This window comes from Nicotiana tomentosiformis, chromosome 11, assembly GCF_000390325.3.
Source record: "Nicotiana tomentosiformis chromosome 11, ASM39032v3, whole genome shotgun sequence".
Classification (NCBI taxonomy): Eukaryota; Viridiplantae; Streptophyta; class Magnoliopsida; order Solanales; family Solanaceae; genus Nicotiana; species Nicotiana tomentosiformis.
The window spans coordinates 38284319-38297233 of record NC_090822.1 but is presented as its reverse complement, the minus strand read 5'-3'; the positions used below and the strand labels follow the sequence as shown (position 1 = coordinate 38297233).

At 34.8% G+C, this 12915-nt stretch overlaps 1 protein-coding gene across 3 annotated transcripts in view; it reads right to left on the bottom strand.

The window, feature by feature from the left end:
* Window positions 1-414: 414 nt before the first annotated feature.
* The window catches only part of LOC104113532 (protein TRANSPARENT TESTA 9), a 50685-nt gene continuing 38184 nt past the window's right edge, over window positions 415-12915 (bottom strand). For all 3 annotated transcript variants that reach the window (XM_070187990.1, XM_070187988.1, XM_070187989.1), the window contains 8 exons: window positions 12763-12828; window positions 7118-7255; window positions 6623-6728; window positions 6469-6540; window positions 6260-6318; window positions 5916-6075; window positions 5534-5700; window positions 415-1081 (listed from right to left, as the gene is read on the bottom strand). In XM_070187990.1, the coding sequence (XP_070044091.1) occupies window positions 800-1081; window positions 5534-5700; window positions 5916-6075; window positions 6260-6318; window positions 6469-6540; window positions 6623-6728; window positions 7118-7255; window positions 12763-12828 (1050 nt within the window). In that variant the 3' untranslated portion in view covers window positions 415-799. The remainder of the gene's footprint in view (window positions 1082-5533; window positions 5701-5915; window positions 6076-6259; window positions 6319-6468; window positions 6541-6622; window positions 6729-7117; window positions 7256-12762; window positions 12829-12915) is intronic.

Below are 12915 nucleotides of genomic sequence, written 5' to 3'. Positions count from 1 at the left end.
ATGCAAAATTGTTTCGTTCCCCTAGGTGTCAAACTTGGTTGCTTGCCGGATTAATTTTATCCACCACTGATCGCAGCTAGGCCTGACGTACTAGTAAACAACCAAGGTCGTTACCCCGTCTACCAGCACGTGTCATTTTGGTGTCCACTAGGGCATCAAGTCCGGTTAAACATCGCAATATTTTTCATTGGACTTGTTCTTAATCTTTTTTTCTCAATTCCTTTCCAGATTCTTCTTCATAAAACAATAGAAAAGAAAATAGACATGCAAAGGGACATGAAATATAGCACAAGTATCCATGTCAGAAGGACCGCTTGCTATGACAGAAAGAATCACCGTTAGCAATGAAACTGCTAGCAGACAGTATCAAAATGTGCTCTTTAAACGTGCGCAACTCCAATTTGTAACATACTGTTTCTAAAAAGTGAGCAAACTTGTGATAACAAAAGCGTGCTCACAACTTCTTCATTTTGCACAAGTACAGAGTTGTTACATCTATACATATGTGAGGAAGAAAAGGTTTGAAAGAACTAAAGAATTGACCATACATGATAGTGAGGATAGCAAATCAGAAATGATAAAGGTGACCTAATATACAAGAATGGGCTCTATCACATACTCTAATTTACAGACACCTAGGGCTTTCCTTTGAACATATACAAAAGGCTGTTAAAGCTTAATTATTATCTCCATCCCCTGCTGTAAAATGATATTGGAGAGGAGAGAATGAAATATCAAACTGGTGAAAATCTCAAAATCTCTATATGGTCATATTCTTGCAGGCGTACTCTCAGGAGACTTAAGAGTCTGCCGTTTTAGTATTATTAGTTCTTTCAATGTCAAGCATAGGTTTTATTCTTCTCTCAACCTCATTGCTCAGTAACTTCAACTCTTCATGAATCATAGAAAAAGCAGCTTTGCAAGATTCCTCATCTCGAAAAGCCAGAGTCCACCTCCCATCGACCAAAGCTTTTGACTTAACTCTCGCATGGGCCGTAACCTTTGCTGCATCTATGCAAGGGAAAGATGATGGACGTATTCGAAGGTGTAACCATCTCAGGTGTTTCTCGTCAATTCTGGGCTGAAGTGGGGAAAACAACGAAGAGAAAACATTAGAAATAAGCCACAAAAAGACACTACTTACCAAAAATTAGTCACTACCAAAAATAGCCAGAAAACGTTACCAATGATATACAACATACAAACAAAAATAGACAAAAGGAATTTTTTTTCCCCAATAGATATGGTTGAAATTCATTGAAAACATATAGATGAGGCAATACATAATTTTTGAGGAAAATTGAAGATGATTTGGACTGGTTTGAAGTTAAAATTCGTTACTAATGATATGCAATATTCAGCAATCCTAGGCAGAAAAGCTTTTATTTTCAATGGGTATGGTTGAAATTCTTGTAAATACATAGATGAGGTAATATACAAGATTTGAAAAAGATTGGAGGTGATTTAGACTAGTTTGGAGTCAAAATTCATCGTTAAAATCGAGTTTAAAAATTTCTCAGCGACACGTGTATCTAATATGTATCTCACATACAGGCACAGGTATACATGCATATACAGGAAATACATAGGAGATACACATCTATATATATCTATAAGGGAGGGCCAATGAGTGTTGACATGGCACCTCTTAGAGATTAGGATTCCTATTTATCTTTTTTCTTAAATTTTTGCTTTTTTCTTTATTAAGTACTCTATTAAAATAAAGGTCACTTAACAGTCATTTAAAAAACAATCTGAGATAGGAGTAGTCACAATTGCAGATACGATCGTTCCTACAAGCTATTTCTCTGTTTGGCAGTTTTTTCCTTACAAAAAGGTTTTTCTTTCCTTGCCTTTACAAATTCCAAGTAACTAAAGAACATGGAAACTCTTTGCTTCCCTCATCATTATATTTTATTATTCTCATCTTTAGATGAAGAAAATTCCGATGGATTGGCGAAAGTGACTTGCCGCTTGGGTAATCAACTATCCTTAGACTCCTGACCAAGTTGCTCTAACCTCAAATTAGTACTTATCGTTTAGTGTTAAATTTGTATTATTGTTGTACTACCATACAAAGATGTAAATCGGCTGAACCATTTACAAAATAAGAACTTAAATAACCCATGTTTTTTTTGTTTGTTTGATCTATTAGATAACATTAACAAAAATAGGCTATGTTGGCTCTTTCAACATTTTTTCCCTCGACAAAGCAGGTTATATTTGTTCGTTGAGAAACTAAAACTGCAAATGTAAATGGAAGTGTATTTGCTTAAAAAAAGATTACAGTATTTTGTTAAAAACTGAAAAAATTGTTACTTTCAGTTTTGGATAAGAACTGAAGGGGGCTTTCTTTCTATTTCTGAAGAATCGAACTTGAGAATTAAACCCAGAGGAACAATAATGGTGGATTACTATTTGAATAGAGACATGTTAGTAGGGGTACATTTGATTGCGATACATGCTTATTCCTTATCCTTGATATCAAATTGTTTGTTTTTTTGGTCACTTATTGCTTTTTACAAGCTAACCGAACAATCGTCGACCATAATGTATTTGGTAGTTTATCTATATATTACTGGAAATACTTTTCAAGTTACAACATTATGTAATTATACTTTTATTCTAACTGAAATTCATTTTCGTAAGTTTGGTGATACCAGTTCCAAAATTGAATGTAAATTGAGCATTCATATTACTATAACTTTTGGAGTATGATCTATTCTGAAATTCTTATTTCTAATGAGTTTAAATCCCCGACCGAATATTCTCGTATATTAGGTTCTATAACTTCACTAGCATTATTTGGCATCATAGCGCTGTTTCAATGTGGTCAGATAACTTTTTCTTACTTTGGTTAATTGTTTGTCGTGAATATGGTAAATTTATCTAGATCTCATTCTCTAAACCTGAGTGTCATTGGTGATTGCATAATAAGGTGTGACATTGTGTTATGCTCTACATGCTTAACATGATAATTCAAAGTTATTGAGACCATTCATATGCTTCAAGGTGGAATTTGAAAAGAATAGATTGATAGACTTTACAACAACAACAACAACAACAACCCAGTATAATTCCACTAGTGGAGTCTGGGGAGGGTAGTGTGTACGCAGACCTTACCCCTACCCTGGGATAGAGAGGCTGTTTCCAATAGACCCTCGGCATCCTTTCCTCCAAGAACTCCCCACCTTGCTCTTGGGGTGACTCGAACTCACAACCTCTTGGTTGGAAGTGGAGGGTGCTTACCATCAGAGCAACCCACCTTGTCCTTTAGTTAACTTTAGTTAACTTTAAAAAAATTGGATATAATTTTAAAATTTATTATCTTAATCTTTTATACTTAGATCTTATTTAGGAACTTTATAAGAAATGAGATGAAGATGTTGTTAATTCTAGTAGAAGAACTTATATGAGATCTTGGATTCAAGGATGAATGACAAATACGGTTGTGGTTTTTTCCCTTCATCATGAGGTTATCAACGATTTATGTGAAAGTGGTGATACTATATAAAGTGATGTACAAAATCTCAACTTAACATGGTAATCGTTTTTTTGAGTGATGTTTATATATTATGTGACTCTTTTTTGATCACTTCATTTTGGGTCACACTTACAATAAGCGTGAATTCACATTTAAAAACTCTAATTTGAATAGAATTATTTATATTTGTAATTTAATCTATTTATATAATTATCTTTTGTATGCATATACATGAAAAACTTTATCTCTACTAATTGAAATTCTAAAAATATGCTCTGTAAATACATTAACGATTTTTATGACCGCGCGAAGCGCAAAAAATTCACTAGTTTGATATATATGTGAGATACACAAATGATACACGGGTGATACACAAGGGGATACACATCTCATCTTCTTTCAAGTTTCATGTTCATCTTCTACTTCGAATTTTCAATCAAAACATCACCAAATCGTCCCAAAATTGAGATTCAAACTTCTTAAAATGTACCCTATCTATTCCACCAGCACCCACTTGAAACAAATTCCAACTTCGGAAATCCGAATTTTGGAATTCAAGCGTAAGCAAGCTTCAATTGCTTCCGGTGGAATTTTAACTCATCTCCTCTCTTCAAATTATTTTGCTAAGCAACTGTATCTACTTGCATTTATCTTAAAACTAATATTTCCACTACTAGCGTCCCATGTGCAATATCTCTTTGGCTGCTAACAAAGCGTCGATACAAGGATGACTCACATTTATTACTAAGAAATTAATTTTTGATATAAAAATATTCAATTGATTATAGAAACAACTAGTCAAGTGAAAGGACACGTATATAGCCCTAGTTGTTGGTCCCAGTTGTCAGACCAAGTTGTTAGATCCATCTCAAAGTTGTATTGGTAGCTAAGTTGCTCGGACTCGAGTGCGGGTGTCGGATACAGGTGCGAATCTAGAGGTCGGATTCTTCATGATCTAAACTTTAAAATTCGGGGGTACTGATCCAAGTATGGATAAGGAAGCGGGGATTCGGTTAAAAATAATTAAAATACCTAAACATAGAGTTATAAAAATTTACCTAAATTGTGCTGGACTATTTGGAAGAAAATGAATGCACGAATCTTTGAGAGCATGTTGACTTGTAAATATCTTTAAAGCACCTTCTATTTGCCAACTTTTTAATACAAATATCTTTAACGATTAAAAAAAACATATGCCTAAATTATGATCACCCTAGCTTTTGTTTAGATTTCAGAAATTATTGTATCTGTCTTGAATTTCTCTATCGACTTTGGTCAAAGTACCCAAAATCGATTGACTAGTTTGGGTACAGATCCGAAACCCACAACCACACTCATGATATGTCGACACGGGTGCGGTACCGAAAGTGAAGAATCCGAGCAACTTAGATTGGAGGAGCTTTAATTTGGCACTTACGTCCATTATATTATCAAGGCACACAATTTTATGTGGATTTAAGAATTGTTTTTATTTCTGCTAACTGACTACGTGAGATAGAAAGAGGGAAGAGGGAAAAGGTAGACTAAAGAAAGCGAGAAGCATACAAATAACCAATTAGGCTAATATTGGTAGCATTTGGCTAATATTGATAGTATTTTATAAATTGACTAATATTGGTAGCATTTTTGCTCTGAAAGGCCAAGCTAAGTAGTTTTCCAACACGAACATGACAACCTTAGACAATATGGATTAATTAATCTAAACCACTTTTTTCTCCAAAGAATATACCAGTCTAGCACAGATTGGAAAGTAACTAGTATGAATTCCATTTCAAAGATCACTGGGATTAGGGATCCCATTGTAGGGTAAATTTATCAGATTCAATCCTGAGTAGGTTGACCTAAGTTACAAGTCCCTGAACCTTTGCCACTTGAACTAAACACCGGTTGTTTTTCTCTCTTTTTGGCAGTTTTAAAGCTACTCAATGCAGGGTCTGTCTTTTCTAAAGCAGCCTAATCTTTGTTACAACAAAACATCTATGTAAAAGCAATTATGTAGCACAGGATATAACTTATTCAAGAAAAAGGATAGCAGAAAGGTATACTCACGTTGCAACCACCCAGAGGAGCAACAACACGAACCACACCATAGCTTGGCCTCAAAGGTAATTCATCTGCAAGGATAATCCATCCGGAGGATCCTACAGAGATGGCTAAAAAGTGGAAATGACGTTCTTTGCCCCTCTCAAATGCAATTCTACAAGGAACCGCATCAACTACAGAACAGCAGAGCAAATAAGGTTTAGAATGTTGACTATAGGTTCCTTCATAGGCTAGATTATATCATACAATTTGGTCTAGTAGTAACACAAGAGTAAGATGTGGTTTGGCCATGCGGGGTTACGAATTCTTGTTTTTGTTTAAGCGAGGTTCAGAAATGCTGTTATAAGAAGAATAGGATCCAGCAGGAAGAACAAAACCAGAAACTAACCAAGACTTAATTCAACACTTGGTTTTGGACCCAAACTGTCAACGCCAGCCCTTTTTGCTCGGAATGATTCCATGACATCAACTGTAGGATGTATAGGAGGTTGATCGGGCAACACTTTTCCTACTGAAAAAATATGAAGCTGACGAAGTAATACAAACACCTGTAGATTATTAAAACAAAGATTAGCAGGATATCAATCTCAAAACTGAATTTATAATGGGTGGTTCCCAATCGACACTAGCTCTCCATCTCAAATCATTAGGATGCCCCAAAATATTCAGTAAATGTCAAGATTCACGTTCATGTTTCACTTTTATCAAACAAGTGCTAAGATGGAGTACAACCTTAACCATCTCGCACAACCTTTCACCAGCAGTAAAAGATGATTCCCCAGAAGCAGGTTCTACCATGGAAAAAACAGTACAGCAAAATTAATAGCAGGAAAAGTCAGAAAACACCAATTAAACATACAGTAGAGAACTAGAAGTTACTTTTCATAACCTTGGGAAAATTAAAGCCAACGATCAAGATGGGAAGAGAGGAACAATCATACCTTCAGAAAGGGACTTGTGTGATGGCAAAAGCATGGATTTGGGATCTTTCCTAGGAGAAGAAGCTTCAATTACTGCAGTTGTCATTCTCTTCACATTAAGTCATCATCTAAAAGAAATTAACAGAACCATTTAATAAAGATGGACATAACATACTTCTTTTGCAGTTCCTCCACTCTTCACAAAGTACCATAATTAGCAAATCAGGCCAAGTTCCTTTTGATTCGTCAAGAATACAGCTGGTACAACTGTGGAATGAATCCTTCACACATTACAACCACCACCTCATTAACAGCAGCTATAACAGGTTAACCAAGAAGTGACTACTACAAATAAAGTTGAATTTGTTTTATTATTTGGAAAAGAGAGAAAAAGTAGGAAGCAACCCTTATATGAAGATACTTTGGAAATTTGAAGTCCAGCAAGATAATAATTCTTAGGTTGAAAGAGGCAGAATCCTCATAATCTGAAAAGACTTGCTTTCTGCAATCTTTTATGCCACAAGCCTTTCTTGAACCAACTACTGCTAACTTAATTAGATATAATACTCAACGAACATAGATAAAATAAATAAAATAGTACAAGAGGAAACTTCTGGATTGTTTGCAAAAACAAGAGGAAACTTCTGGGTTGTTTGCAAAAACAACTCACTTTCAATAATCTAAGATGATGACCGTTAAAATCCGCCTCACTGTATGGAAGCAACTGGCGCAAAAGCCAACCACCATCCCACAATGTTTCTGCAGAGATATTTGACCTGCAGAATAGACTGACCAATGCGTCCAGTACCTATAAAAGAAGATCACTTATTTGAGATTATTTAAAGCTTAAACTAAACTAAAAATCCAATCGAATCACACGAGACCAAATACAAGGAGCTACTTAATAGAACTGTATAGTAACCTTCAAAACCAGAGGCTGAAAATTCTATCCCTGTAAAAATCTAACTTAATGAATCTGAAGCACTATAACAATTTAAGTCGCACCTTTGAACTTCATCACATATAAAATTGACTTTTTCTCCTTGCTATATGATTACAAGCTTAAACTGGACCATAGAAATTCTTAAATATCTGATGAGTTCACAAATCATCACAAAACCAGAGCAATTATCCAGCCTAAATCAACTGTACAGCCTTTTATTTTGATATCAAGTTAAACGTTCACAAACAAGGTTAATGAAACAATAAGCAAATTCATGTTTGATCTTTATAGAAGATAGCTACATTATCCACAGATGGGTCCATAGCCTGTTGGAAACTTGTTTCATATCTGACGATTGATGATTAGTTCCAAAATTTCAAGTTTTTGTAGCTGCTTTGAAATTTAGGAAGAATTTTTATCAACTTCTTTGGTTTTTTTCAAGGAAGTTGAAAGTTTTCTCCGAACTTTGGAGAAAACCAAAGAAGTTGATAAAAATTCTTCCGAAATTTCAAAGCAGCTACAAAAACTTGAAATTTTGTTTTGTCAGAAAACTGAAAAAGAAAATTTGTCCACATGTGGATCCAAATTTTAATTTGTCTAGTCTTACGTGATCAATCATGTATACTAACATTCTCATTTACAACACTCTTCATGTGGATATGGTTGGCCTTATAAGCCCAACATTTGCTTCCATTATAACATTCTTGGTGCAACAAACCTCCGTCGGAGTTGTCTTTCACTTCGTGCTATGTCTACCTTTCTCTTTAATATTTAGAAAAACAATAAAACTTTTCTTTCCTCTGGCACAATGCTTCCATAGCACTCCTCCATTTCAGTCATCCTCCTTTAGTTTTACAAGTTACATTTTCATCTATTATGCTTTTCTCCTGAAAACTGAGCATCCATATGTTAATTGTCTCTATGATGGAACTGCAATAGCATCTAGTCTCACCACAATTTCATTCTTTTTAGGAAGAATTACAGCCCTTGTCACTTGGCCTAACAGCCCAACCGAAAATGGCCCACGTTTGAAGTCCTTACCTAGTTTGACCCAGGTTGTACATAATCTGAAAGACTTTTAGCCCACTATTAAAGACATACTTTTAGGGTTTCTTTATTTTCTTTTTTCTTCATTCCCAGCACACTCTGTACTCTCCACCCGCCTCTCTTTGCTTTCTCTTTTCTTGCTATTCTCTCACTCATATAGATCTGAATATTTATAGATATCAAACTTGATTTAAAGCATTTTCTCTACTAAGTTGCTTAATCTTCCTAAATATTTATAGATCTCAAATATTTGAATCTCGATTGATGGGTGTCCAAATTTAAAATTGAAGTTTTGTTGTGTCCATATTAAAAACTCCATTGAAGGAGCTTTGAAGCTCTAAGTTCAACTCAGATTTGAAAATCTAACTCTAAAGTGATTGGGTTAAGTTAAAAATTATTGTAAAAGCTTGTAATAATATGAATCTCGAGTGTTGGGTTACTTGTGTTCGATTAACATTGGTTTTGGGAACCATACTAGTTGAAGAAGGAAGTTGAAGATGAAATCCAGTTTTGTATACACCGTTATACATCATTATACAATATTATATAACAATATACAAAATTATAATAAGGGTATAATGTTGTATAATATTGTATATTGAGGTATGAAAATACTGTTATACAACATTGATCTTTCTTTTGAAGTAAGTTTCTCTTTCACTGTAGTAATTTTAGTTTTGTTGCATATTTTTTATTTTTGTTTTGCCGGAGTTCCATTTTGCTTTTGTTTTGGTTACTTTTTGTTTAGATTTTTCTTTTTTGCTTTTACTTCGTATTCTCTATATTTTCTATTAAAACTGGTTTTGCTTTTCTATGCCAGCGAAATACTAGTATACATTATTCAATATTTCATATACAAGTTTATACAAAGTTATACACGTACTGTACAGATGCAGTTAAAACTGAAACTAATTTTTTTGTATTTTTCTTACTTTTTTCGAACAATTTATGTATAAAGTTAATTTTTTCCTTGATTTTGATTTCTCTATTAAATCATGAACTTTCAAATTTTTCTTTCCTTGTTGATTTTTCTGCCAAATCAGAAATTTTGGAGCAAATTCATCTATATAGAACTTGGAGAATAAGAGAGTTTAGGTCTGTTTTTTGTATTTTTATAGCTGGAATAGGAATGTATAAACTTGGGTAAGAAAGAGAATGAAAAACCATGAAAAATTTGTGTTAGAATAAAAAAAAGGGCATGAAGGTTGTTTTCTGATCTGAACCAACTAATATTGGGCTACATATTTGTAAACTTAAATTTGGGTCATCCGGTTGCAATGTAATTCTCCCTTCTTTTTATACTTATCCAAAAGAAGAACGATTTCATTTTTCCCATACTAGCTAAACTTAGGGTGCATATTCTTGTCTTACTTTTACTTGTTTTAAAAATGTTACTTTCTCAAGTGTTCTCCATATTTTACCGTTTGATTCACTCGCTAGTTTCATCAATTAACATTGTTATCTTCAAATAGCATACAACTTAGATAATGCTGGATTATAAGTGATTGGAAAAATGGAAACACGGAAATCCGAAATGCATGGAGAACTTAATTGTCTAGAATCAAGCAAGGAAGAAAAGGACTGGATAGGAGAAGAGGAAAACCAGAGCATCCTGGCAGAATTGGAAGAAATAGGAAATGCTTATGAGATTTCAAGAAGACAAAGGTCAACATTTATGTAGATAGAGCAGGAAGACAAATAAGAAGTTCTTCCATAAGATGGCCAATAAATAGAAGGTATCACTATATCGAAACTAGAAGTTAATGGCAGGAAGCAGAAAATACAATATAGATAAAGAGGAATATTCTGCAATCAAGAATTGAAAAGTTAAGGCTAGCCTGGAAACTGTGGAACTAAAAAAACTTCGGAAGAATTTCAAGTTTTTGTAGCTCCATATTCCCTATGAATAGGGGCGGAAATGTGGAAGTATTCAATCTACAGCCAACATATCAGAATATCAAAGTTGATGAATTTAGGACTTCTAGGATAAATATAAAGCCCATTGTTTAGGCAGGCAGCAAAATTGTAATTTGATACATGGAGGAAACAGCCTCTCTATCCTCACAAGGTAGGGGTAAGCTCTATGTAAACACTACCCTCCCCACACCCCACGGTGTGGGATATTACTGGGTATGTTGTTGTTGTTGTACACGGAAGAAACAATATCTATCTACGAGAGGAAGATTAACGCTAATTGGTAGTATTTTGGAGCATACCTACTTAGCTAATGTTTTCGTGTATCGCGTGAAAGTTAAGCTGGAAAGCTATTAGATAATAAGGACAGAGTTTCTCCGGCAAGGAGATCCGATGAAGAGGAGAATACATTTAGTCAAGTTGCAACAGTAAATCCATGCAAAGAAGAAAGGTGGGCCAGGAACTAACAATCTGATTGCAAAAATCTTACTTATTCAATGGCTGTGAAGATTCAATGATGACCAGCAGGAAAATTCTACTGATAAAAGAAAATGCTGGAAATTCTGTACTAAATGAGCAACCATATCACATGGACAGCAGTACAGAAAATAACAGAAATCTAGGTAACTGCAACTATACAGTTTAGTAAAGTTGGAAATTGGAAATTGGAAATTGGAAGTGGAAAAGTAAATAAATTTGGCATGAGGTGAGATTGGAATAGAAACCATTAAACAGCATAATCTCTAACCTAAACAACTTGACAACCTCAAGGATGCCTATACGGCAGGATGCTGCAGCAGACAGTGAGGCTGACTAGATTTTAAAGGGAATGCAAGGACTAGAAAGTGGACAAGGTCAGACAATTCTATTGAAAATCGGGGACCAGAGAACCTGACTCTTCGAGTCTGTTCTATGGAAAGGCAGGAAAGAAGGAAAATTCAAAGTGAAATCTTGATATGAGGTTTTGAATAACATTTTACAAAAGGAAAAACAGTAGATATGGAAAATTAATGGTAAAAAACAAAGCTCCTCCATAAGTTGCACGCTTTGCTTGGATTAACTGCATATGATGCTTGCCTAATTTTAGTCATCTTTTTTGATAAAGTAATAAATTTCATTAAAGGAAGGGCAAAAATGCGCTCGTATACAAACAAGTATAACAAAAAGTAGAAAACCGTACAAAAAGACATACCCTCTATACAAGAAGGAACCTCGTGGGTGCACCACAAGGTAATAAGGGAAAAGAGAGTTTCTTTTTCCTTTTTTTTTGAAAAGGTAACATATGAGACTATTTCTCAAATGTACAAAATGATTCTCTAATCCATCAAAAGCTCTATTGTTCCTCTCTCTCCTTACGTTCCACATAAGTGCTACAGGAGCAACATCCATGCCCTGTGTCTTCTCTTCCTTCTTCTAAAAGTCCAACTAAACATTGTTTCTTTTACAGTGCCCGGCATCACCTACTCAATTCCAAACCATCTCAGAATTGTGCACCATTAACAGGATGCAATCCGCTCCGCCTAATTCTAGACATCTTATAAAGGTGAAGGATGAATATAAGACTAGATGCTTCTTACACTGACACTCATTTGAAACTCCAACAAATTTGCCTCTGCACAGTTCAGGTGGAAGATATGGGTTCATTCGTAAATCCCTATGAAGTATAATGGGTTGTGCCAAGAAAGTGAAAGACACTTTTGACAGCTGGAATGGGCAGATGTAAGGACACTGCAGGCCTTTTGGAAAACTCTCCCTGCATGTTTTCTACTGAATCTGTGGAAGGAATGTAACTGTAAATGTTCTAAAAAAAAAGTCCGAGGCTGTACACAACAAAAATATTTTTGTATAAGATGAACAATGTAAACTATGTTGACACATTGATGCATTTCATTGACTCCTCGTGTTATTGAAGGAGCATTGGTCCTTTTCATCTTTGCACCTTCTTGGCCATTATAAATAAGAAGCTTCATTTACATATCAAAAAAGAAGTTACCTAAGCAGGTTTCCTACGTGGCTGCAAATGAACTACAAGACACCATTGTAAATGAAAGAGAAAAGGCACCCTTTGCTATATAAGATCTAGTCTCCAGCTTCTGTTGCAGTTGCGCTCAAAGAACTAGCAAATGAAAGAGGAAAACAATTCATATGCAAATAATATCAGAGCGCAACCTCAAGAGCAGAATTATGTACAGTTAACTGTTTCTTTCAGTACCCATGAAAACGCAAATGTTAACTTCTTTGCATGCTTAAACAATAGTTGCCACATGTTATTCCATGGTGTAATGATTCATGGAAGATGAGATATGTGGAATGTTGCTAAAACATATATTACAAACAAAGTACAAGGGAAAGACAGAAGAAAAAGTGGGTAACAAAAGATAACACGTGATAGTCCATGGCAAAGTACATACTTGAAGTCTATGTATGCGAGGGCTCACTGTAACCTCCTTGCACACGCATAACAATCCATACTGCTCCTGTCAGAATCAAGCTAAATACAATCAGACACGGGAGCATGAATGACATCACCAGCCAGACAAACATTAGACCTTATTTCTTTTCTA